The sequence below is a fragment of the Suncus etruscus genome, chromosome 1 (genome assembly GCF_024139225.1).
Source record: "Suncus etruscus isolate mSunEtr1 chromosome 1, mSunEtr1.pri.cur, whole genome shotgun sequence".
Lineage (NCBI taxonomy): Eukaryota > Metazoa > Chordata > Mammalia > Eulipotyphla > Soricidae > Suncus > Suncus etruscus.
The window spans coordinates 63351241-63377719 of NC_064848.1; the positions used below are offsets into that span (position 1 = coordinate 63351241).

The 26479-nt window shown below is 37.5% G+C and overlaps 1 protein-coding gene across 1 annotated transcript in view; it reads left to right on the plus strand.

Moving 5' to 3' along the window:
* The window catches only part of ZCCHC7 (zinc finger CCHC-type containing 7), a 236079-nt gene that overhangs the window by 159160 nt on the left and 50440 nt on the right, over positions 1-26479 (plus strand). The window contains exons 2-4 of the mRNA XM_049773414.1: positions 17641-17684; positions 19089-19214; positions 19790-19960. Coding sequence (XP_049629371.1) covers positions 17641-17684; positions 19089-19214; positions 19790-19960 — 341 coding nt within the window. The remainder of the gene's footprint in view (positions 1-17640; positions 17685-19088; positions 19215-19789; positions 19961-26479) is intronic.

The window sequence follows — 26479 nt, forward strand, 5'->3', positions numbered from 1 at the left end:
GAATCCTGGCATCCCATATGGTCCCACGAGCCTGTCAGAAGCGATTTCTGAGCGTAGAGCCAGGAGTAACTCCTGAGCGCTGCCAGGTGTGACTCAAAAAAAAAAAAAATATTGCTTTTTAATAAAGACAAAAATGTTGTATGTCTTTGTCTTAAGCATTTTGAGCAAATTGTGAGATAAGCATTTGCCTTGACACTCTTCAGAATGAAGGGTTATATACTGTCAGCATCAGCTCTACTCTCAGTACTTTGAGACCTTGTTAGTAGAACAAGAATTTGCCTTACAGGTTTTGCATCAAAACTTGGTAAAATATGTTTAATGGCTACGGAACTTTAGTTTTATAAGGAGAAAAGTGTTCTAGAAGTGTGAATGGTGGTGATCAGGTGATCATTGTTGTGCAGTATAAATGTACTGATGTCACAGAAGTGATGTAACATACATTTAATATTAGTTAAAAGGCCAGATACTATGTATGGCTTACCATAAAAAAGATGAAAATGTAGGCAAGAAATCCATAAATATTTTCCTTATGAAAATGCAATTGCTGGGGCCAGAGCAATAGCACAGCAGTAAGGGGTTTGCTTACTGTGTTGGCATGTGGCAAACACAGGATGGACCCTGGTTTGAATCCCGGCATCCCATCTGGTCCCCCTAGCCTGCCAGGAGCAACTTCTGAGTGCGGAGCCAGGAATAATTCCTGAGCGCCACCAGGTGTGACCCAAAAACCAAAAAAAAAAAAAAAAAATGCCATTGCTTCCAAGACTAAATGCAACATGCTGTTGATTTTAATAGCCACCCTAGTTGCTTATGGTCCATTTATTAAAATTGTAACGTGTATCTTAAAAGTATTAATAACAGTGTTTTCCTGTTTTATGGGGCTCAGAAATCATTTGGGAGAAGTAAAAAGTACTTAAGCAATCAGTATACTATGTCCTAACATCAATATTTACCATTCCAGAAGAAAACTTATATGGTCTAAATTGCCTTAACCTATGGGGAAACACAAATTTTAAATTGCTTTTATAATATTACTTCCCAATCCCAGACTTCACTTATCTACATGTAACTCTTACCTCTGCACATACTACGTTGTTTGAAAACAGAATTATAATGGAAAAGTCTCTTTTTTTTTTTGTCCTTCCTCACAATAATTTTTATTTTAAAATGAATACAGGGAGAATTTAACAGGGTTCTGATCTATTTGCCCCTTATTCCTCCTTGCCATTAATTTTATGATTTACTTATATTTGAAAATATTCCTACGTGTTACGTTTTAAAAGCTTAAAGATGCAATTTTGTTAAGGCACCTTTCTTTACTAGGCTGTAGTAGATACGGTGTTTTAAGAGGAAAATGTGGCTCTAGACTTATAAAATTATCAAGAAGTGAATTTTCAAATTTATTAAACAAGCAGGAAGATCTATTTGGTTTAGTCATCAAAATAAATTGTGGCCTACTGGAGTCTCTAATTCTACACTGTGCTTGAATTTTTCATAGGGAATGAAACATTCCACTGTCCCCTTTTACTGTTGCACTTAAGCTGCAGTGAATGCTGGGAGAATGACCCTGTGGCTGAGCTGCTTTTTTTTTTTTTAATCTATTCATTTTATACTTTCAGACAGATTTTTCCCTGGGGTGAAACAAAGGTTAACTGAAATTTCCTCTGTTGTGTACCTGAACGAATCAGCAGTTTGAGAAGGAAATCCCATTGATGGGTCAAGAGAGTGACAGGCTCTATTTAAAGAATTCCCCCGACTGTGTGGTAGACCAGCCATGCCATGAATTTAACTGTTCCTGTGGTCCTCATCCTTGTACCCACCAAGAGAGAGAGTCAGAGAGAAAGAGAGAGAGAAAGCGACTTTGTTCTACAAACGTAGCCTAAGCTTTGAAAACCACGAGCCATTGAGTTTTGTGAATTCAAGTTAGAGAGCAACAAAGTCCAAGACTCTAGGGGAACAATATCTGAAAGGGAGTACACAAAACCAGGTAGAAACTGTTTAACTGTTTTATTTCTCTGTGTATACATATTTATGTGTGTTTATACATATACCAATAAAACTTTATACTTTATAATTTGCCTGGTTAGTTATATTTTAAATAATGATTTTGGATGGTCAATTTATTTTGTTTGTTTCTACAGCTTTCTTTTTTTCATAAAATATCATTTTTAGCTGGAAATAGTATATGTCTTGGAAACAAGAGTAAACACAGTACAAGTTTAAATGAACCTTTATGTTACCTCTGCAGGAGTCTGACTGTCAGGGGTAGCTCATGTATTTTGTATTTTTCCAGTTTAAAGGAAACTGCTTTAAATATGAAAAGATGGTATCTTGAGTTGGATTAAACATTCTTAATTCATGTGTATTTAACCTCAGGACTTGTGAGCCTTGTTGAAAAACCAGCTTTCACCCTGCCTAGCAGGCCTCAATTGTGAATACTGCATAAGGTTTATAAATAGTCATAGTCTTTCTTTAAGGTGGTTAGTAAGTATTCCCAGGGGACATAAAACTGTTTATATATTTCAAACAGATATTATATATGTTAATTCATTTTTCTCTGTACAAGTTTAGAATTTAGGAATTCTTCTTAAATCACTTTCTTTGTTATTGAAGCTTTATTATAAAAACTATAGTGTATGTATTCTTTTGGATAGGGACAGGAATTTAGAGTTCTATAAGACAAAAGAGGAAATAAAAGCTGGTTAGTTTTATCTGGGAACTTTGAAAGAGCAGGTATATTTAAGTTGATTTCTAAGGGAAAAAATAGTGATTTATCTCGAATATCATGTTCTGGCTAGATTAATACTCACATATGAGAAATTGAAATTTAGATAGATTAAATTTTAATACAGACTGTTTTAAAAGACCACTTGACTTTGGTTTATTCATAGCTAGTATTATACAGATATTTTATTCTAAAATACAAGCTAGTAGTAATCTTTCTCTTGTGTATTAATTGCCCCACAACAAATGTGGGTGTCTGGGGCTGGAGTAATAGCACAGTGGGCATTTGCCTTGTATGTAGCTAACCTGGGTTCAATTCCTGGCATCCCACATAATCCCCTGAGCCTGCCAGGAGTGATTTCTTAGTGTAGAGCTAGGAGTAACCAGTGAGTGCCATCTGAGTATGGCCCCAAAACCAAAACAAACAAAAATGGGGGTGTTTCTTTCTTCTATTTCCTGACATTTTCATCTTTACTATTACTTGTCTTTTCTGCTTTCATTTTTCTTTATTGGTTCCACTGCAAGTAGTTTATATAATTGGAAGTAAGAACAAGATTTGGGGGAATGTACTTGACCAAACATACTATCTGTCCTATAAAGACTCCATAATTTTTTTGTATATTTTTTAATCAGAAAGTAATCATAAATCCCAATAGTTGCTGTTTTATATAAGTAGAAGGATTACCCACTACCATGCATAGATTTTAGTTTATATTTAAAAACTGGTATTTAAAGTAATTATCATTTTTAGGAAATCACTTGACCATCTTTAGGTCATTTGTTACTGTTGAGCACCTCCTTTGTGCTAGAGTTCATGTATTGTGAAAGAGATTCATTGAAGACTAAAATAAAAATAATGCCTTGCTGGACTAGATTATAACAAAATGCAAGATTTTTTTTGTTTGTTTTTTTGGTTTTTGGCCACATCCATCCAACAGCACTCCTGAATCTGCACTCAGAATTCACTCCTGACAGGCTCAGGGGACCATGTGGGATGCTGGGATTCAAACCACCCTTCATACTGGGTCAGCCACATATACCCTACCACTGTACTATATCACTCCAGCCCAGGGTCATGATTTTTATGAAATCTCTATTAAAAGAAGATGCAATATTGCTTTTCAGATAATATAATTATTCATATCCATATCAGAATATACATCTATATTAAAGTGGAAAAGTATAATTTGGAATTCAGCATTTAAAAGTGTTAATTACATGTTATGTGTTAAGATAAAATGTAATAATTTTATTTTTAGTCGAAGTTAGAAGAATATTGATAAAAATAATTAAGGGGGCAATAATTAAGAGAGTATAGGCTGTAGGATGCTTATATTGGATATTGACAGCCCAGGTTCAATCCCTGGTACCTCAGATTACTCCCCAAGTGCAACCACTAGTGATCCCTTAGCACAGAGATAGGACCATAGTCATGTGTAGGCCTAAAACCAAATATAATAATACTAATAAATGTAGGGAGGTATGAGAGCATATTGGTTAAGAGTATGATTTGGAATGGAGTCTCCAGTCTGCTGCCTAGAAACTTTGTGACATTGAACAAATGATGTAAAAAATTTCATATAAATCTTACTTTTTTTATCTGTGAATTAGAAGTAGCTTTGGGGAAAAAGAAAAAAAGCAAAAAAGCTTGCCTTTGAAAATGATCTAAAGGGGCCGGCGAGGTGGCGCTAGAGGTAAGGTGTCTGCCTTGCAAGCGCTAGCCAAGGAAAGGACCACGGTTCGATCCCCCAGCGTCCCATATGGTCCCCCCAAGCCAGGGACAATTTCTGAGCGCGTAGCCAGGAGTAACCCCTGAGCATCAAACGGGTGTGGCCCAAAAAAAAAAAAAAAAAAGAAAATGATCTAAAGTGCTTGATCTAATACTAGCACCAAATAAGCTCTAAGCTCTTTATATTAGTTTGTTTTATGTTCTGTGTGTGTGAGAGAGAGATTGTATGTATTTAGGGAAAAGGCCTGATGGTTCTCGGAGGTTACTCGCTGCTCAAGAAGTGCTCAGGAATCGCTCCCACTAGTGCTTGGAAGAGTTTGTGGTTCCAGAGATCAAATCTAGTTGCAAAGCATACTCTCCAATTACATGTTCTGTATTCTTAAAAACAAAACAATCTTTATTCCCTTTTACTGGAAAACCCCATTATTCCCAGAGAAATTTGAAAAAGAACATTTTTTATTATGTGTATTTTTTAATCTGAGGACACTGCACTAAAATTAATTGATCAGAAGTTAGTTAAGGAGCCGGCGAGGTGGCGCCAGAGGTAAGGTGTCTGCCTTGCAAGTGCTAGCCAAGGAAGGACCGTAGTTCGATCACTCGGCATACCATATGGTCCCCCAAGCCAGGGGCAATTTCTGAGCGCTTAGCTAGGAGTAACCCCTGAGCATCAAACGGGTGTGGCCCGAAAAAAAAAAAAAAAGAAGTTGGTTAAGTTCTTGGTTCTTTTTTTAAAATAATATCTTTATTAATGTCATGATTACAATCATGTTTGTAGTTGTGTTTCAGTCATAAAAAGAATACCCCCCTTAACCAGTACATTCCCACCACCAAAGCTGCCCCCATTTCCCTTCTACCCCACCCCCTGCCTGTATTCTAGACAGGCATTCTACTTCTCTCACTCATTAACATTGTCATGATTGGGGCCGGAGAGATAGCATGGAGGTAAGGCGTTTGCCTTTCATGCAGAAGGTCATCTGTTCGAATCCCAGCACCCCATATGGTCCCCTGTGCCTGCCAGGAGCAATTGCTGAGCCTGGAGCCAGAAATAACCCCTGAGCACTGCCGGGTGTGGCCCAAAAACCACAAAAAAAAAAAAAAAAAAAAAAAAAAAAACGTCATGATAGTTGTTAGTGTAGTTATTTCTCTAACTGCACTCTTCACTCTTTGTAGTGAGCTTCTCATCGTAAGCCAGTCCCTCAAGCCCTCACCTCTGTCTCTGGGCATTATTACAATAATGTCTTTTATTTTTCTGAAAACTCATAGAAAAGTGAGACTATTCTGTGTCTTTCTCTCTCCCTCTGACTTATTTCACTCAGCATAATAGTTTCCATGTCATCCATGTATAGGAAAATTTCATGACTTATCTCTCCTGATAACTACATAATATTCCATTGTGTATACAATGCACTGCAGTTCTTTAATCATTCATTTGTTAAAGGGCATCTTGGTTGTTTCCAGAATCTGGCTATTGTAAATAATGCCTCAATGAATATAGGTTGTGGAAGGCGTTTTTGTGTTGCATTTTTGTGTTCCTAGGGTATATCCCTAGGAGTAGTATAGCTGGATCATATGGGAGCTCATATTCCAGTTATTTGAGGAATCTCCATATTGTTTTCCATAAAGGCTGGACTAGATGGCATTCCCACCAGCAGTGAATGAGAGTTCCTTTCTCAACACATCCCTACCAGCACTGATTGTTCCTGTTCTTTGTGATGTGTGCCAGTCTCATAGTTGTTTTGATTTGCATCTCCCTGATGATTAGTGATGTGGGGCATTTTTTCATGTGCCTTTTGGGCATTTGTATTTCTTCTTCGAGAAAGTGTCTGTTCATTTCTTCTCTCTATTTTTTAGATGGGCTTAAATTATTTTTCTTGTTAATTTCTGTCAGTACTTTTATATCTTAGATATTAGCTCCTTATCTAATGGGAATTGGGTGCATAGGTTCTCCCATTCTGTGGATGGCTTTTTTTTTGGGGGGGGTCACACCCGGCGGTGCTCAGGGGTTACTCCTGGCTGTCTGCTCAGAAATAGCTCCTGGCAGGCACGGGGGACCATATGGGACACCGGGATTCGAACCAACCACCTTTGGTCCTGGATCGGCTGCTTGCAAGGCAAACATCGCTGTGCTATCTCTCCAGGCCCAGTGTGGATGGCTTTGTATCCTAGTCAATATTTCCTTTGAGATGCAGAAGTATCATAGCTTAATATAGTCCCATTTGTTATCTCCACTTCCATTTGTTTGGGCAGTACTGTTTCCTCCTTGAAGATGCCTTTAGTCTTAATGTCATGGAGTGTTTACCTATGTGTTATTCTATATACCTTATGGTTTCAGGTTTGATATCAAGGTCTTTAATCTATTTGGATATGACCTTTGTGCCTGGTGTTAGATGGAGGTCTGAGTTCTCTTTTTTTCATGTGGCTGACCAGTTGTCCCAACACCACTTGTTGAAGAGGCTTTCCTTGTTCCATTTTGCATTTTTTGCCCCTTTATTAAAGATTAATTGATTGTATGTCTGGGGACAGTTTCTGAATACTCAAGTCTATTCCATTGATCTGAGGGTTTGTCTTTATTCCAATACCATGCTGTTTTAATGACTATTGCTTTGTACTACGATTTAAATTTGGGTAAAGTGATGCCTCTCATTCCTTCTACGAAGGGTTGCTCGAGCTATTCATGGGTGTTTATTGTTCCAAATAAATTTCAAGAGTGTTTGATGCACTTCTTTGAAAACTGTCATGGGTATCCTTAGAGGGATTGCATTAAATCGGTACAATGCTTTGGGAAGAATTGTCATTTGAATGATATTAATCCTCCCCATCCATGAGCATGTGTCTTTATTATCTTGTGTCCTTTTTTTATTTTTATTTTTATTTTTTTTTGGTTTTTGGTTTTTGGGTCACACCCAGCAGCGCTCAGGGGTTACTCCTGGCTCTATGCTCAGACATTGCTCCTGGCAGGCTCAGGGGACCATATGGGATGCCGGGATTCAAACCAATGTCCTTCTGCATGCAAGGCAAATGTCCTATCTCCATGATATCTCTCCAGCTCCTCCTTTTATTTCTTGAAGGTATGTTTTGTAATTTTCTTTATATAGGTCCTTTGCCTCTTTAGTTAAGTTGACTCCAAGGTATTTGAGTTTGTGTGTCACTAATGTGAATGGGATTGTTTATTTAATGCCCATTTCTTTATCATTATTAGTTTATGAGAAGGTCTTTGCATTGATTTTTGCATGTTAAGTTTGTAGCCTGCCACTTTGCTATAGGAATCTGTTGTTTCTAGAAGCTTTTGGGAGTCTTTAGAGTTTTCTAATTATAGTATTATGTCATCTGCAAATATTGAGAATAGTATTTGCCATTGGCTTGTGGTAGATGCCCTTGAGAAAATTTGAGAAAAGTTTCTTCCATACCCATCTTGATGAGAGTTTTTATCAAGAATGGGTGTTGGATTTTATCGAATGCTTTCTCTGCATCTCTTGATATGATCATATGGGGGTTTTTTGTTGTTGTTGTTGTTGTTGTTGATATGGTATCATGTTGATTGATGTACGTATGTTGACAAATCTGAAAGAAGACATCAGTAGCAACACAATAATAGTGGGAGACCTCAACACTGCCCTTGATAGGTCAACCAGGCTGAAATCCAACAGGAATATACTAGCTCTGAAAAGAGAAATGGAAGAAAGTGGACTAGTAGATATATATAGGGCACTCCATCCCCAGAAAACTGGATACACATTCATCTCCAATGCACATGGATAGATAGTACAGTGGTAGGGCACATGCCTGGTACCTGTTCGACCTGGCTTTGATCGACAGCACCCCATATGGTCCCTCAAATCTTTCCAGTAGGGAGCCAAGAGGACAGTGCCAGGAGTAAGTCTTGAGTATTACCAGGTTGGAGGAGAGGGAGAAGCAATTGGCACCTACCCTCCAAACCCAAAAGTATTAATTTGAGATAATATATAATACTCATTTTATTACAGGGCTTAGTATAGTAGTAGCCAGGATACATAAACAATCCAGATGTTCAACTTTAGGTTAATGGATACATAAAGTGGTATATATACATAGAAGACCATGAAATTATAGGGAGAAGTGAAATCTGTTGTCTCTATTTCTAGGATATAAATGAAGGGCATCATGTTAAGTAAAATAAATCAGAGGCATGCCAGATAATCTCTTTCATTTGTGGAGCATAGAAAGATGAATCAAGGAATTCGACATTTAACAAAGACAATCCTGGATTAAAGTCTTTATTAATAAGCATGGGATAAGCATGTGGCATGACAGTGATGGAGAGTTGTAGACACTTTGTTAGTGTTGAAGTACAGTAATTTAATTTTAACATTGGTAGAAGTAATTACTTAACAAGGGAGTTGGAGGGAGGGAGAAGGAGGGAAGGGAGGGAAGGAGGAGGAAGAGGAATAGGAAGTAGAGGAGGAGGAGAGAAGAGAACACTCAGCACTCAGTTGTACATTTCCACCAAAATGCAAAGTAAATCTGATAAGAAAATTCTTCACAATTACTAGTTGAACCAAAAGATAAATTTGGAGACTGGTTTAATAATATGACAAACTTGATTTGGGGGTGTGGGCTCCTAAGCAGTGTTCAGGGGTCCTGGGGCCACTCCTGGTGACATTCAGCATTACTGTTCTGGCCTAACCCATTTAATTGGTGTATCTTGAGTCCAGTCATGGTGGGAGATACCTTACCCCTTGAGCCACCACTTTGGCCCCTTGTAAATATTTCTTTGGGTGTGGAGGTCTCCTCTTGGCAATTCTTAGCCTATTCTCAGCTGAACCACAGTTCATTACAAGAACCCAAAATTTTATTGCTACAAGTGCCAGAGATTGAATTAGGGTTATTTGTATGTAAGGCATGTAATGAACCTCTGTACTATCTCTCCAGTCCTCCATATAGGTATTTCTTTACCAGGTAGTTCAGCGACTAAATCTTAAAGAAGTAATGAAGGATTGAAAAATAACTGCTGTATATGTATCTCTGTGATGTGTGTGTGTGTGTGTGTGTGTGCGTGCGTGTGTGTGTGTGTGTGTGTGTGTGTGTGTGGTATCTTTGGAGAGGCACAAAAGTCTTTATATGACTATAACTTTGCAAGGCCTCTCTGTAATTCTCTACTAAGCACCTGTATTTATTTCCTCTGTTTTCTTCCTCCTCTACCTCTAAAAAAAGAAAAGTTAAGTCCCCTTTTATCTTTACACATATTTAAAAATATAAATTGTTCTGGTAAATGTAATGTGATTTAAAATAAAATAAACGATTTTATGCCTAAATTGCAAATTTTTCAATTAAAATGTGTTTTACTTGGTTGTTGAACACAAAATTTTAATGAAGAATGGTTTATTTACCAGTGATAAATGGAAAAACAAAACCATTACAGAAACAAGGAGTACTTTAAGAAGAAAGCATGAGAATAAAGTGTCTGTATCCTCAGGGGATTGGTGTGTAACATTATGTGTACTTCAAAACTTTCCGTTGAAATAACAGATGCTGATGATGAAGTTGGGAATAGCAACTTCATTTGTGGCTGGTTCAGTTGCTTATTGGAAGTAAGGAAACTCCAGAGGGAAGTTTTGTATAGTGGATTTGGCTCAGGAAAGGAAATGGCATAAATAATCTGGCAAGTTGATTCTGTGATCTTGAATCCATAAACTCTGGTAAGGTGTAACCATGATTATCTATCTATAAGTGTCCAATTATATTTTATGCAGATGTTGTCTGCCAAGTGATGTCATTCAGTAGACGTGATATGTTAACAGTTCTCTTTTTGGGGCCGGTGAGATGGTACAGAGTTAACTTTTCTTGCATCTGGCCAACTCCTTTTGATTCCTAATATTTGGTCTCCTAAGCACTGCTATGAATGACCTCTGAACATAGAGTGATTGCTGAACCTTACTGGGTATGTCCCAGAAACAAACAAATCATCTTTCATTCTAAAATTATTTATTATAGAAATTTTAGGGTTTTTGTTAGTGATAGACTATTGTCTTAATAAAGTTTAACATATATAACAGTTCATGAGATTTTTTATTGGGTTTTGTAGCCCAGTTCAGAAGAGTTTTTACTCAGACAAGTGCATCTATATGAATGTTTTTTTTTCTTTTCAATTTTTAAAACAATTTTTAAAAGCTATAAATCAAAATAGGCCTTTGTTGTACCAATAATGAATAAATAAAACATATGTGATGTCAGTCTATGGAGAAGTTATGATATGGTAAGTGAAGTAAAAGAAAGGTTAGAGTAGTAAAGTAGTTTTTTTTAAATCTTTATTTAAACACCGTTATTACAAACATGACTGTAGTTGGGTTTTAGTCACAAAAAGAACAGCCCCTTTTCACCAGTGCAACATTCCCACCACCAGTGCACCCATATCCCTCCACTCACACCCCCTGTCTGTATTCGAGACAGGCATTCCACCTCTCTCACTCATCAACATTGGCATGGTAGTTGTTGGTGTTCTAACTGCACTCACCCCTCCTTGAGGGGAATGTACATAGTTCTTAATATTGGGTTTTGAAATCATTTTATAAAGAATAAATATAGGATAATTTTAAATTGTAAATGAGAAATTACTTCCAGATAAAAAGAGAACAAATTATTTAAGTAATCAACTCAGTAAACATGTTATTATAATTCAGCAGACCTGCTTTGTTGTTTAGAAAATACTGAGATAGAAATGATATAGTTAAAGTCCAGGCAGGGTATTAGAAAGTTGAAAGAATCATCTTGCTCTTGAAAGGATTATCAAAGACTTAAATGAAGGAGGTAACAAGTATTTAAAGACTTGAAAACAAAGTCCTAGTTCTAAGTAAATGAAGATGAGGGTTGACTTATTGCAATCTTGTGATTTGTATTAAATATCTGTGCAGAAGCCTTAGATATGGCTAAGTGTAATTGGCATATATGATGTTTAAACTTGATCTTTGGCATGCCCTCCTATGTTGCCTTAAAATTAGTATTAAGGCGCCCAGTATATATTTCTCATAAGTATTTGTGTTTAATGTAGAGTTTCTGACTCACAGGGGTTTGGGGGGGTTGTTTTGTTTTGTTTTGTTTACAATTTTGGGGGTCAGGAGATAGTAAAGTGTTAAGGTACATGTCTAGCATCCACTTGACCTGGGTTGACCATTCTCAGCACCACATAGTCCCTGAGCATTGCCAGATACAGTTCTAGAAGCTTCTGGACATTGTTGCATGTGTTCTTGAAAGTCTCTAGGACTACCAGAGTGGCCTAGGTTCCTGGCATTCCAGAGCCCAAAGAGCATCACATCCTCAGGCTCTTGCGCTGAACCATAGAATCTTAAATGGAGCCCTTGGTCTCCTGAGCAGTAATTGGAAATAAACACTGCCCTGCAAGAAAACTTGTAAAGTCCTGTTAAAAGAGTTAAAAAGTCATTTGTTTATTATTAAAAGTAACTTTTGAAACACACCTTAGAATGGGATTGTTTGCCTAAGAAACCAACTTGGAATTTTCAGTCCTACCTGACCTGGGGAGATTAGGGAATGAGGCCTAAAGTTGAATTCTTTGCCAGTATCCAAAGAATTGAACAGTCATTCCTTCAAAAAGAAGCTTCCATGAAAATACATTGGGGCCGGTGAGGTGGCTCTAGAGGTAAGGTATCTGCCTTGCAAGCACTTGCCAAGAAAGGACCGTGGGACCGCGGTTCGATTCCCAGGCGTCCCATATGGTCCCCCCAAGCCAGAGGCAATTTCTGAGCACTTAGCCAGGAGTAACCCCTGAGCATCAAATGGGTGTGGCCCGAAAGAGAAAAAAAATACATGAGGACAGGATCCTAGGATTAGGATATTCAGATTTGTGTATGTGAGATTAGTGATTAGAGGAGAATGGAATACCTGGAAAGGATTTGGACATTTTTTTCCATTTCCTTTTCATCTATTCATGTGGTGTTAACTTGTGTCTTTTAGTATCCTTTGTAATAAATTTACGATCTAGTAAAATTTTCAAAATTGTTCCATTATAGTAGATTATTGAGTATGAGAGCAGTATTATGGAAATCTCAGGTTTGTAATCAATGAATCAAAAGTACAGATAATAATCTGAATTTGCCTGAAATCTGAAGTAAGAGGGTAATGGAGAACTCTGATCAGTAGTCAATCAGTCAGATACACTAATAACTGCCTGGAGTTTGAAACCATATCCTCTTGTGGAGGATTGACTGTCTTAGGAGACTGATCCCTAAACTTGTTGATCCTGACCCTCATAATTGCAGTGAACAACAGAATTCATTGGGGAAGTTATTAGGAATAGCTTCAACTCTGGGGTCAGGAAGATGAAGCCAGAAAAACAGGTAAAAGTCAACTCATGGGAAACATTATGTGGCAGGAGAGATAGCATGGAGGTAAGGCGTTTCATGCAGAAGGTCATCGATTCGAATCCTGGCATCCCATATGGTCTCCTAAACCTGCCAGGAGCAATTTCTGAGCCTGGAGCCAGGAGTAACCCCTGAGCACTGCCGGGTGTGACCCAAAAACCACAGAAGGAAGGGAGGAAGGAAGGGAGGGAGGGAGGGAGGGAGGGAGGGAGGGAGGGAGGGAGGGAGGGAGGGAGGGAGGAAGGAAGGAAGGAAGGAAGGAAGGAAGGAAGGAAGGAAGGAAGGAAGGAAGGAAGGAAGGAAGGAAGGAAAATTTCCCATTCATCTATCCTGTAGGAATTCAAAGAAACAAGGCAGGATATATTTACATTTCTATTTTAGAAATCATTTTAGTAGCAGTGAAATGGAAAGTAGCCCATGATCTAGAGATAGTTCTAAGTTATTTTAAAGAAAGAACAAGGAACAGAGAGAAAATGAAGAATTAATTTTTAGTAATGATGATTTTGAATTACTCATAGTATATCTAATCCTGTGAATCAGAGAAGATTTAGCCTAGAGATAAAAATTCCCTCTATTGGCTTGTATGTTAGAACCTGTGAGAAAGAATATAGGAGAGGGTGGGGAAATATCTAGTGGAGAAGACATGGCAAAGAAAAATTGGAAACTAGGAATGTGTATTTATTTACATCATCTGAGAGAATTGTAATTGACTTACAGGAGTTAGGTAAGCAAAGCACAATTGCCACAAAGAACTCTACTGGATGTTCAAAATGTATTTCTTGGAAATTTGTCTGGATTCAGTGGAAATGGTCAAAAAGGTAGTGTTGAAGATTAAGTGGCTGAAAATGAGAAAAGTACAGAAATGTAAAAGTACATGTAGAAAATATAAGGAAGATTTGGATGATGGAAATGGTCTCCATTTTGATTTTTGTAATATTAACATAGGTATGTACATTAGTCAGTGCATTACTGACTTTGTTAAATTATATATACAAAATGCTTTGTTGCACACTATCCTGTGACTTTTTTATACACTTCTCCTTTAAATTCAAGATATTTCTTTTCTGGGGCCGGCATGGTGGCGCTAGAGGTAAGGTGCCTGCCTTGCCTGTGCTAGCCTAGGATGGACCGCGGTTCGATCCCCCGGTGTCCCATATGGTCCCCCAAGCCAGGAGTGTGGCCCAAAAACCAAAAACCAAAAAAAAAAATATATATCTTTTCCTCTAAATTTACTACTGCATTTCATTGGTCTTCCTTTATAGCTCCTCTCATTTATCTCCTTCTAAGGCTCATCTTTGTTTATCCAGTTGCATTAGCTTGGAACAGTTCTATACCATTTTCATTAAACTGACTTGATCTAATTTTTAAAGTAATTTGACATCTTTAAGCTTGACAAAGGTTCTGAAATCTGAGAAGAATCATAGCTCCTAAGGGTTGCAGACAACCTAATGGTAGTAGCAAGACTAGGTTATAAGTAGATAAGTATTGATAGGAAGCACCCTAATTTTATACCTTAGTATGACCACATTTTATGTTCTATGACTTTGATGAACACATGGAGGATAATCCCAAATTGGAACCATGGTTGGGCCACGAGTGATATCTTTGCTTCATTTACCTCTTGAGAAATCTTTCATATCAGTGAAAATGATTCTGGGGTTGGAGATAAAGTACAGCATGTAGAGCATTTGCCTTGCATGCGCTGACAGTTCAATCCCTGAAAGAATAACGAGGAAGACCATACAGAATGTCGGAGTTGGAACCAACGTTGGCTATTTACAAGACTAAAGCCCTACCATCTGTATTCATACTCTAGCACAATATAAATCATTTTCATTTAATTAATTTGTTGGTTTTGGAGCCACACCCATCAGTGCTCAGGGGCTACTCTTGGCAGATTCAGGGGAATTATAATGGATGCCGGGGATTGAACCCACATTGGCTATGTGCAAGGAAAACACCCTAAATGCTATGCTATCGTTCCGGCTCTCCAATATAAAGAATTTTTAACAGTAAAATATAAGAAAGACCACCCTCCCCCTAAAATAAAAGCAGTTTGTAAGCAGGCAAGCATTTAAACAATTTGTGGAACAAGATACATGAAAAACAAATACTTAAAACATTGTTCAGACTAATGTCCATCTAATACCTAACACCCATTCCACTGAACCCAGACAAATTTCCATGAAACTCATTTCGAACATCCACCAGAGTTCTTTGTGGCCATAGCCTAAGGATAATTTGTGCTTTTCTCACCTAACTGCTATAAACACTGTTGTAAAAAAGACTTGACAGTTCATAGTATTAGTGAGAATGTAAATCTACTGGACCGTCTTTATATTGATGATGAGAAACAAAGTCTTTTAAATAAAGGTAAGGTAAAGATATTCTTACCAGTCCTATTCTACTCCTAGATATTTTCCCATGAGAAAGGACAATTTAAATTAAAGATAATGTTTTCACAATTACCAAAAATTGGAAAACAACTTAATTTTTCATTTTGAGGTGAGCAGCTAAACAAATTCTATATTATTAAGGACTGTTGTAGGTTAGTGGTAGAGCTCATGTATTGTATGCATGAGCCACTGGGTTCACAATGCAGAGTCTTACAAATAAATACTCAGTGTAAAAGACTCCCAATACAAATCAGCATGAAATGTCTGATTTATGCACAGTTCCAAAATAGGCAAGTCATCAGTCTTTTGTGACAAAGTAAATCAGAAGTTGACTAAGGTTGGGAACTGATTTTAAAAGAAATCCACCCCATATGGTCCCCATATGTTGAGTATGATCTCTCAAGGAAAAAAAAAAGAAAATGATTTTGTGTACTTCTATGATGAAAGTTTACTGGGGCTGGGGCTATAGTTCAGTTAGTATAGAGACTGCTTCACATGTACAAAGCCCTGGGTTCAATCTCCATACCTGAAAAATGTTTTTATATTACATACAATATATCTAAATATATAAAGGGAATCTCTATGTCAGACCTTCCCTTTTTAAAAAACTTATCAGTTATATAAATTTACTGGAAATTAGGGTGATAGGTTCTATTTTACTTTTTATTGGTTTTGGTTTCATTTTTTTTAAGAGAGCCTACCCGCTGGTACTCCAGCATTAACTCTCAATGCTGCAGCTTGGTCAGTGGTTTTTGGGTGCTGCCAGGCGCCATTCATGCTAGGCATGTGCTCTTACCATGTGAACCATCTCCCCAACCCTGAATATCTTTTTGTTTGGGAGGCCACACCCATGGGTTTACTCAGGGTTATTCCTGCCCCATTGCTCCAGGGTTCTTCCCACGTGTGCTTGGTGCTCAGGAAAGCACCGGGAATCAAACCATGTGTCATGCATGCAGAGCATACACACCAGCCCTTTGAATTCTTTTCATCCCCTGGATTTCAATTTTAAAGATAGCACTGAGTCAGTTTTATGATTGAAGTAATTTTAAGTGGTCATTTACAGAAGCTTCTTTGAATGTTGCAGTAAAGCATGTTTCCTTGGCTGAATCCTTTGAAAGCAGTGTTGATGTAGATGATGAAGGAATAGAAGCTGTTGCTATTTAATATATTCTCCACTCTTAGTATATGGATGCAGCCTCCACATTTTACAAAGGAAATAATCATCAGCCTACCATCTCTGCTCTCCTATGGGTTGGTCTTTTTATAAAGCAGCCGCTTGGTTCCTTAGGAAAAAAAACTATTTTATTTTAAAATATATCTGAACACTTACTCCTGGTAGGCCTGGAAGAATGTAGATTACTTCATGTCTTTTCAACATTCCTTTCAAAGAAGAGTCAAGCTTGATTTGTGTTTTTGAGAGAGAGAAGAGGAGTAGACAGGAGGAAGGAGGAAATCTTAACATTGCTTAGGGGGTAGGAAAAAAATCGGTTCTTTGTTGACATCTTAGCATCTACATTAGTCATACATCTGTTCCTTCCTTCAGCGCTATGGGTGGACCAAAGGAATAGCAGCCATTTGCTATTTTTATAATGGGGCAGAGCAAAGAGAAGAAAACATTTAGCTTCTCTCTTCCCAGGTTTTCACAGTCATATATTTTAGATAAATCAGTAGCCTTTAGATAATTGTTCTTTTGTTATTTTACTATTTTTGTTATTTTTTATATATTTCTATAACATTAGATTGTAACAGTGTCCTTATGCATAAGACAGTATTCATACTCTATTTTTATAATGCAGCAATGAAAGTCAATGATAATGGTAAAGTAGTGAACAAAGTTACACTGATTTGGGAGGTAAAACTCTTCCTGCTCGTTTACACAATTACCAGGGGGAATGCCCTGGTACCCATGGTCAGACTGGAGACCTTGGGGTGGGTGATGCAGGGAGCCCTTTTATTTAAATAAATGTTTAGTAATGTTCAGTGCCTTTTTACTCATATCACAATATTTTTTAGGTTAAAAATTTAAATAGTATTCCATTTCACTGATAAGAAAAAACAGAGGTTAAGTGTTTGGTCAGTGTCACACGATTAATATGGAGGTAAGATAACAGTGTAAAATATTCTTATCTCTTGGGCCCGGAGAGATAGCACAGCGGTGTTTGCCTTGCAAGCAGCCGATCCAGGACCAAAGGTGGTTGGTTCGAATCCCGGTGTCCCATATGGTCCCCCGTGCCTGCCAGGAGCTATTTCTGAGCAGACAGCCAGAAGTAACCCCTGAGCACCGCCGGGTGTGGCCCAAAAACCAAAAAAAGAAAAAAAAAATATTCTTATCTCTTGTTATACCTTTGAAGTCTAAATTCAGTACTAGCATATTGATTATCAAGTATCAATTTATAAGGGCTTTTAAGGTGTCAAGATTAAGTAATTTTTCTTTGTTTTGTAGGGGAAGATGATGTAAACTGGTTCATCAGTGAAAAAGATGTTGAGGTAAATTCAAATTGTTTTTGAAATTATGTATAATAGACTAATAATTTACTTTGACTGTTATCTTTTTTATTACTTAACTTATAAAAATAGTAGTTTATTATCTTTAAAGAAAAAATTGTTTTAATATGATTGAATTTATTAGAAGCTTCATTTAGCCTTGATTTTTGACAGTTACTTGCCATAATTATTTGGTCACCTTTCCCTTATGTTTCTCCTCTGTCAGGGATGCCCTCTCAGCTCATATTGCCTGATACTATTACTACAGATCAACACCGGAAATAACTGCTACTGCAGAGTGAGGAAATGGTTAGGTTATATTTAGGATGTGGCAGCTGTTTGTCTTTGTCAATTATTGGCCTTTATTGTGGCAGGTGGCTTGAAAAGAGAATAATTTTATAATTTGGTAGAAGAAACGGCTGACGAGATTATTAGATTGTTATCTGCTTGGAACCTTGTTGGCCAATTTAGCAGAATAACATGTAAAAGGTTTTCAAAGATGGACTCTACCAAACAAGATAAAAGGCATTGTTGGTGTTGAAAAAAAAAAAAAGCATTGTTGGTATTTATATATATTTTTTGTATTCCATTTATGTTTTTCTAATTTTCTCTTGAAAGAGAATAGATTTTGACAGAAAATGGGACAGGTAGAATTGGCTCATTGTGTAGATAGATCTTAAAGACAGTGTAGAGGAGACCTTCATTCTCTCTTATATCCAATTGGTTGGTAGACAATAAACCTCAGCTGTTCAAAACAAGAAATGCATTCAGTATCTGTGTGATTTTATAACTTTAAAAAAATCATTGTTAAAAAATTTAATAAGTTTTTTATTCAGAAAAACATAATATTCATTCAGATAGAGAAGTTGGCACTATTTGACTCTGAATGCCACCAAAATGTCTAACAGTTACATAATAGTGCCCCAACTAAACCCAAATCTTAGAGAAAGATATCAAATGGAACTATGTGGAGAAGTGCATGGAAAGTGGGGATAAGTAGTAGAAACAGACAAAACATAGACTTATCTTCATGACCCCCCCCTTTTGAAGTACTTTTAACTCCTTTTATGATTTGCTGCTGCTGGATTCTGTATTTACTAGACCAGTGGTCTTTGACCCCAGTCCACAAACCATTGCCAGTCCACAGATGTAGAATAATTGAAAGCAACTACTCTACCATCTTAGTGATTACTGCCGATATCAGGACACAGGTCCTGGTCTGTGGGTATGATATGAAATGATTGAAGAAAAGGACTAAGCTATGACTGTTAATTCTCTTCTTGCCTTATTAAAATGTGATATTCCTAAGTGTTAGTTGTTAAACAAACCTAAATTGTTTTTATTAAACACAGTGAAAAATGTTTTATAATTATTGGGTTTATTTTTTTTTGTTTTTCCCTTCCTTAGGCCCAAATTGGAAATAATAGATCTTCTGGAAGATGGAGTCAACGATACTACTCAACTAACAAAAATGTCACCTGTAGGAATTGTGACAAATGTGGCCATTTGTCCAAAAACTGCCCCCTTCCTCAAGTACGTGAAATGTGTGATTTTCCTTTTCTACAGTCTTAAAATCAGAATCAAAATCACTTTATAACCTTAGAATCCAGTCTTAGAATGACCTTAGAGTAGAGGGCGTATAGGGCGCATGCCTTGCATGAAGTCTACCTAAGTTCTATTTTTTTTTTTTGGCCACACCCAGTGGTGCTCAGGGGTTACTCCTGGCTGACTGCTCAGAAATAGCTCCTGGCAGGCACGGGGGACCATATGGGACACCGGGATTCGAACCAACCACCTTTGGTCCTGATCGGCTGCTTGCAAGGCAAACGCCGCTGTGTTATCTCTCCGGGCCCATATACATTTCTTTTATGTCAAGATAAAAGAAATAGAAAACTTAAAGCACATTCAAACTAAACATTTCTGGAAACTGTTGGATACCTGTAGCTTCAGCAAAGCTCTCATTTCAGATGTTTTATTGACCGTACAATTATGTTCAAGGCTTCCTTTAAAGTCTCAAACTTGAATCAACTTTTTTTATGCAATTATACATAAAAAGGAAAATCTGCAACTATTTAAGACTAAAGTAAGTATTTCTCTTTGCCTCTTAGAAATTACGCGCTTGTTGCCTGTGCTCTGAGAGAGGACACCTCCAGTATGCCTGTCCAGCTCGTTATTGCTTCGACTGTTCTTTGCCTATGTCTTCCACTCACCGATGTCTTGAAAGACATTCCTGGAGGAAGCGATGTGACCGATGTGACATGATAGGTCACTATGCTGATGTGAGTATCTGCATTTAACTCCTTTACCAGGTTTCAGGGGCAGTGCACTGATCTGTAACCAGCAACTTACCTAAACAATGTTCATTTTGGTACTGTATATGATAGTTCGCTCCCTTTCACTGATTATTTTGGTAGCTGTGTTCTAATTCCTCAAGAAACGGATCTTGATAAATAATTGATTCATCAGAAGGAACCATCAACAGAAAATTTAAACCAGTGCTGGGCACTTTTGTATAATATGCTTGAAATTAAAGAGATGAATAATAATCATCAAATTTTATACATATTTATGCATATGTAGATGGAAATAGATATGCTCTTAGCAGTTGTCTGCAAAGGACCATGTAGAACTTGATTTAATACTTTTTAGCAATGACTCTTACAGTGTAATGGACACATGCAAGAACAAGCCACCGGTGCTATAAATCTGTTTATCTCAATTCTTGCTTTAGCTTTAAGAAGATAAAAGTCATTGGTGGTGGGAATGTTGCACTGTGAAGAGGGATGTTCTTTACATGACTGAAACCTAATCACTATCATATTTGTAATCAAGATGTTTAAATAAAGAAAAGAAAGAAAAGATGGGGGAAAAAAGGACATAACTAAATACCTAAGCAAACAACAAAACAAAAGCTAACAAAACAAACAAAAACAGAGTCAAGAGAAACCCAAACTATAACAATCTAAACTTAAAATGGGCCTGTTACACTAGCAGGCCAGTGGGCTAAGGGTGGTGGCATAGGATGCGTACTGGGAACTTTGGTATAGGGAGGTCAACACTTGTGGTGGAAATGGCCCTAATTAACTGTCACTATATGCCTGAAATACAACTATGAAGGACTTTGTAATTTACAATTATTTCAATAAAAATTTAAAAAAGAAAAAAAAGATAAAAGTAATTTAGAAGACATATTAGGTCCTTGTAGCACATTAAATTTTAACACATTGTTATTGAGACATTTTGTATCATGTTAAAAAATGTGGGATTTAACCCCGCCTCCTCACTCTGTCTCTATCTCTTGTCTCTTCTCTCCTCTCTCTATCTCTCTCTCCTTCCTTTCCTCCTTTCTCTGTCTCTGTCTCTCTTCTCCCCCTCTTCTCTCCTTCCTCTTCCCCCTCTCCTCTTCTCTCCTTTCTCGTCTCTCTTCTCCCCCCCCTCTATCTCTCTCTTCTTCCTGTCCCCTCCTTTCTCTGTCTCTCTTCTCCCCCCCTCTCTCTATCTCCATCTCTCTTCTTCCTCTCCTCCCCCTCTCCTCTCCTGTCTCTCTCCTTTCTCTAGCTCTGGCTCTTTCCCCTTCTATCTCTGTCTCTCTTCCTCTCCTCCTCCCTCTCCTTTCTCTCTGTTTCTCTCCTTTCTGTCTGTCTCTCTTCTCCCCCTTTCTCTGTCTCCCTCTTCGTCCTCTCCTCCCTTTTTTTTTCTCTCTGTGTCTCTCCTTTGTCTCTTTTCTCTCCCTCTATCTCTATCTTAAAAAAAAAAAGGAAAAAAAAGAAGAAAAATTTAAAAAATAATGTGGGATTTGGGGCCGGAGCAGTGGCACAAGTGGTAAGGCATCTGCCTTGTGTGCGCTTGCCTAGGACAGACCATGGTTCTATCCCCTGGCATCCCATATGGCCCTCCAAGCCAGGAGCAATTTCTGAGCGCATAGCCAGGAGTAACTCTTGAGTGTCACTGGGTATGGCCCAAAAACTAAAAAAAAAAAAAAAAAAAGTGGGATTTTACTTGCACATTTTCAACAACCAGAAGGGCTATAAAAGAATCATGCATGAAAAATAAATAAATAAAGAGGACCAGCAAATATGACAGGGTTTGATCTGGGAACCACAGATTGTCCCCTGAATACCACCAGTAGTGACCCCCAGCAAAGCCAGGAGTAAGCCCAAGCACTACTGTCTGTGGGCTAAAAACAAAAAAATTAGAATCATCTTATTAACTTTCTATCCTCCAAATTCATGATAGAATACATGAAATTTTTATTATATTAGTGTACCTATTATATTTTGCTGAAAAAAATAAATGTGACTTTATGTTGAAGTGAACTAGAATATGAGGATTTTGTATATATGTTTCATATGCAGTTATTGATAGTTTAAAAGTCTTTTGTAGGCAAAATGACTCCATTTCCTTACATTCCTACAGCTTGATTTTTTTTCCACTTAATTCTTTGTGAATGTTTCTGTATCAGCTTACAAAATTTTACACTTATTTTTTAATATTTTTTAAGTCATACATGGTAATGTTCAAGGATTACTTCTAGCTCTGTGGTCAGGGCTCATTCTTGGTGTTCAGGGAACCTTGTAAGATGATGTGGATTAAACCTGGGTCGACCCTGTGCAAGCAAATGTCCTACCACTTTTTTTTTTTTTCCTCAGTACTGCTGTGTGCGGCCACACAAAAATAATTATAATCATTTCAAAACAAACACAGTTGAGACTTGCAGGTATAGAAAGAGTTCCTGGCAATGAATTTTGAGAAGTTACTCTGTCACCAACCTAAAAGGAGCCCCAAAACACAAAAGCTAGGGGCCGGAGAGATAGCATGGAGGTAAGGCGTTTGCCTTTCATGCAGGAGGTCATCGGTTCGAATCCCGGCGCCCCATATGGTCCCCCGTGCCTGCCAGGAGCAATTTCTGAGCCTGGAGCCAGGAATAACCCCTGAGCACTGCCGGGTGTGACCCAAAAACCACAAAAAAAAAAAAAAAAAAACACAAAAGCTAAGACCTCCTTTTGCAGAGACAGGAACTAAGACTTGAATGGTGTAACTACCAGCCCAGAGAATGCTCCTCAAGGGAGGAGAAACTACAACAGGAACAGAAGCCATGATAAGAAAATTAAATAAGCCCAACAGAAACTTAAGGGCTGTTTCCCTTGAGAACACCCTACCAATAGATTAGGGTGCAAAGAAAGCCACAAGAAGGGCAATTTGAGGAAATGACCTATAAAACCAACTTTGCAAAAGCAAGCAGCTTCATTATCATTCTGGAATTACCCACATCCTAACTTGGGACATGTACTTCCTTTTTTAAAACTTCAATTTATTTTATGCAGTGTGTTCTTCCCACTTTGTCTCTCTTCTCTCTTATATTCAATATAAAACAATTTTACCTCAAAAAAAAAAAAGATGTCAAATTCTAATTGCAATTTAGTAATTAAAGAATATCTACATTTATGTCTAGATACTATCAAATTGCTCTTCTGAAATATTGTACCAATATATATGCACCTACCTACCAATAACAGCTCAAGAATACTCTCATGGGGCCTGAGAGACAGTACAGAAGATATGATATTTTCCTAGTATGCAGGTGTATTGGCTGTGACATTAGCTTGACTCCCTGGCACTATTTGAGCACAGATCAAGGTGTTCCTGAACACCACTGGATGTGGCCCATCTCTCACACCCATAGAAGGGAGTATTCTATACAGCCTTTTAAATTTTAGATCATAAAGTAAAGAGAAAATACTTTGTTTTAATACATATTTCTTTTTCATTGGTTTGTTTTAGTTTTGTGGCTACACCCATCAGTGCTCAGGATTTGCTCCTAACTCAGGGATCACCCTGGCAGGCCTCAGTCGAACCTGTGGGATGCTAGGGATTAAACCCAGGTCAGCCAGATGCAAGGCAAGCATCTTACCCTCTACACTATCTCTCTAGCACTCCATTTCTTAAGCCACTAGCGATGTTGAATATGATCCTCAAGACAGTGTATGGAGGTAGAAGTAATTTTATTCCAAAATTTAAATTTCCCTTTCAATATTTGCAGTCTGAAAAAATAATCCTAAATTGTCTTAGCTTTTTATTCTATTGTACTTTTCATTAAGTTATCAATTATAATTTTTAGCAAGATTTTCTAATTTGGAAGTTGTGTTTAATGGCTTTTTAAAAATTTCTTTCTTCTATAAGTTCTTACAGATATGGTCTTACTTGCCTTTGATAACAGAAAGGGTTCAGACATTGTCATGAGCAGTTTCTTTAAAATAAGAAACTGTAGAACAGAACAGTTAAGAATGATTTGTAAAAGGTTATATAATCATCTGTGAATTAAATCTATAGCTCATTCTGCTTAACTTCTTAAATTTGGCCTCTAATGTATGTTAAACTCCTTATCTAAAATGGGCTTGAGGATTAATAACTTTAGGAATATAAATTTTTAAGATAGGTTGGACTCTGCTCACTCTAGAGAAGGCAGTCCCCTTTCCCCAAAATCTTCCAAGATCTACTGTGGGGCTTTTTAAAAATTACATAGTAATTTGATCTATTTCAAGCCTAGTTTCCTAGCCTTGTAGACTAATGAAACCTGGGCCTCTTACTCTCTTATGGGAACATAACCCATTAACTGCCCCAGAAGTTCTTCATGAGGAATCAGTCATTCTGGTTTCTGGGTGCTGAAACTGTCCAGCCATTTAACTGTGCTTTAAGCATCTTGAAAGCTAACTTTGCACCAAAAAATAGTGCATTTTCTCTAATTATCTCAGATAGTTGCTTCATTCTTTTTTTGACTCAACATTTCTCTAAATTCAGAAAGAGTATCTTCCTCAAACTCACATGCCAATGCTGCTTTTTTGCATGTATCTGACTACTTTAAGGCTCATACCCTTTCATTGTACCCTCCACCTTTCTTTTTTTTGTTTTTTTGGGCCACACCGGCATGCTCAGGGGTTACTCCTGGCTGTCTGCTCAGAAATAGCTCCTGGCAGGCACAGGGGACCATATGGGACAGCGGGATTCGAACCAACCACCTTTGGTCCTGGATCGGCTGCTTGCAAGGCAAACGCCGCTGTGCTATCTCTCCGGGCCCAAGTTTATAGTATTTTAAGGGATATTTTTTAAACCAGTTTTCTTCTTTTAAACCAACACTACATATTTTGAGATACTCCTATGCTTTTGACTTTTCAACTGTCAGCTTTCAGACACAAAAATCTCATCACTTTATGATGGAATATACTGTACTATCTTCTTCAGTGTCTTCCTTGTTGGTTTTTGTTTGTTTGTTTTGGTTTTTGGATCACACCTGGCAGCACTCAGAGGTTACTCAAAAATCGCTCTGGGCAGGCTCGGGGAACCATATGGAATGCCGGGAATCGAATCAGGATTCGTCCTGTGGTGGCAAATGCGCTACCACTATGCTATCGTTCTGGCCCCTTCAGTGACTTTCTAAGACAGATATGTGAAAAGGAAATAGTAAAGATTTGTATAACATTTTATAATTCAAATAATTGTAGACAAATTAATTTTCCAACTGGAGTTAAAATGACAGAAAAAAATGTTCTTCTCAGGGATAAAGTGACATGCAAACTCAATTTACTGTGATGATCATTTGCAGTTTATTGTTATATCAAATGATCATATTGTATTCCTTAGATAATAGTTTCATGTCAGATATAATTTATAAAATGGTTAAGAGTTAAAATGAAAAAAAATGATCAACTACTATAAAATTTTTGTGACTGAATATTAAAGCTAAAAAAATGCACACAGGAAAAGTGCATTCCTTAGGCATGATGAAATAAAATGTGATAACTTGGAATTCTGAACACAAAAAGGATAACTAATAAAACTCAAAGTCAAGATTTTAGTGAGGGTTTTTGTTGAGGAGCAAACCTATTTGTGTTCAGCGCTTACTACTGACCTGACTCTGTGATTAGGATCCCTCCTAGCAAGGCTTGGGAGACCATTATATAGAATGTTGGGGATCAAACCCAGGTTACCAGGTGTAAGGCAAGTGCCCTTCCCAATCTACTATCACTCCGACCTCCAAGAAGTTAGTTGTGTTTACAAAAGGAAGACAAGGGGCCAGAAGATAGTTCAGCTCAGGAAGGGCATTTGCTTTTAACCTGGCCAACCCAGGTTCAATCCCCAAAAACAAAACAACGACCAAAAAAAAGGAAGAAAGACAAGATGAGGTTGGGGCTATTATACAACAAGTAAACGGCACTTGCCTTCCATACAGCTGACCCGAGTTTAATCCTTAACGTCCCTGAGTCTCTTGAGTCTCTGAGCTCACCAAGACTGATCCCTGAGCAATATAGGAGTGTCTGTTTCCCCCATAGTGACTTATAGGCTAACATCAATGCCATTCAGATTCCCTTCAAGATTGCTTTCAAGGACTAGACAAAACTGATTCTAAAATTTGTATGGCAGAATAGTTTTATGGTGGATTTTTTTCATTATGAACTCCTATTTACAAGGTCACTGTCTGAGGAAAATGTCATTAGAATAACATTTAATGAAAAATTAATTTAAAAATGGAGCCATGCCTTCCTTCCTATTTGAAATCCCCACTACAGTGATTAGAGTTCAGTAATATTAGGACATGTTTGTCCCGTAGTATCTGTGACTACTAGAATGATTTTTTTTATTATGTTTGTTTGTTATGTTATTTTTGGGGTTTGTTTTTTTTTTTTTTTTTTTTTTGGGCTATACCTGACAGTGTTATGGGGTTACTACTTTTGGCTATACACTCAAGAATCACACCTGGGAGACTCAGGGAACCATAGGGGATGCTAGGGATCAAACCTGGG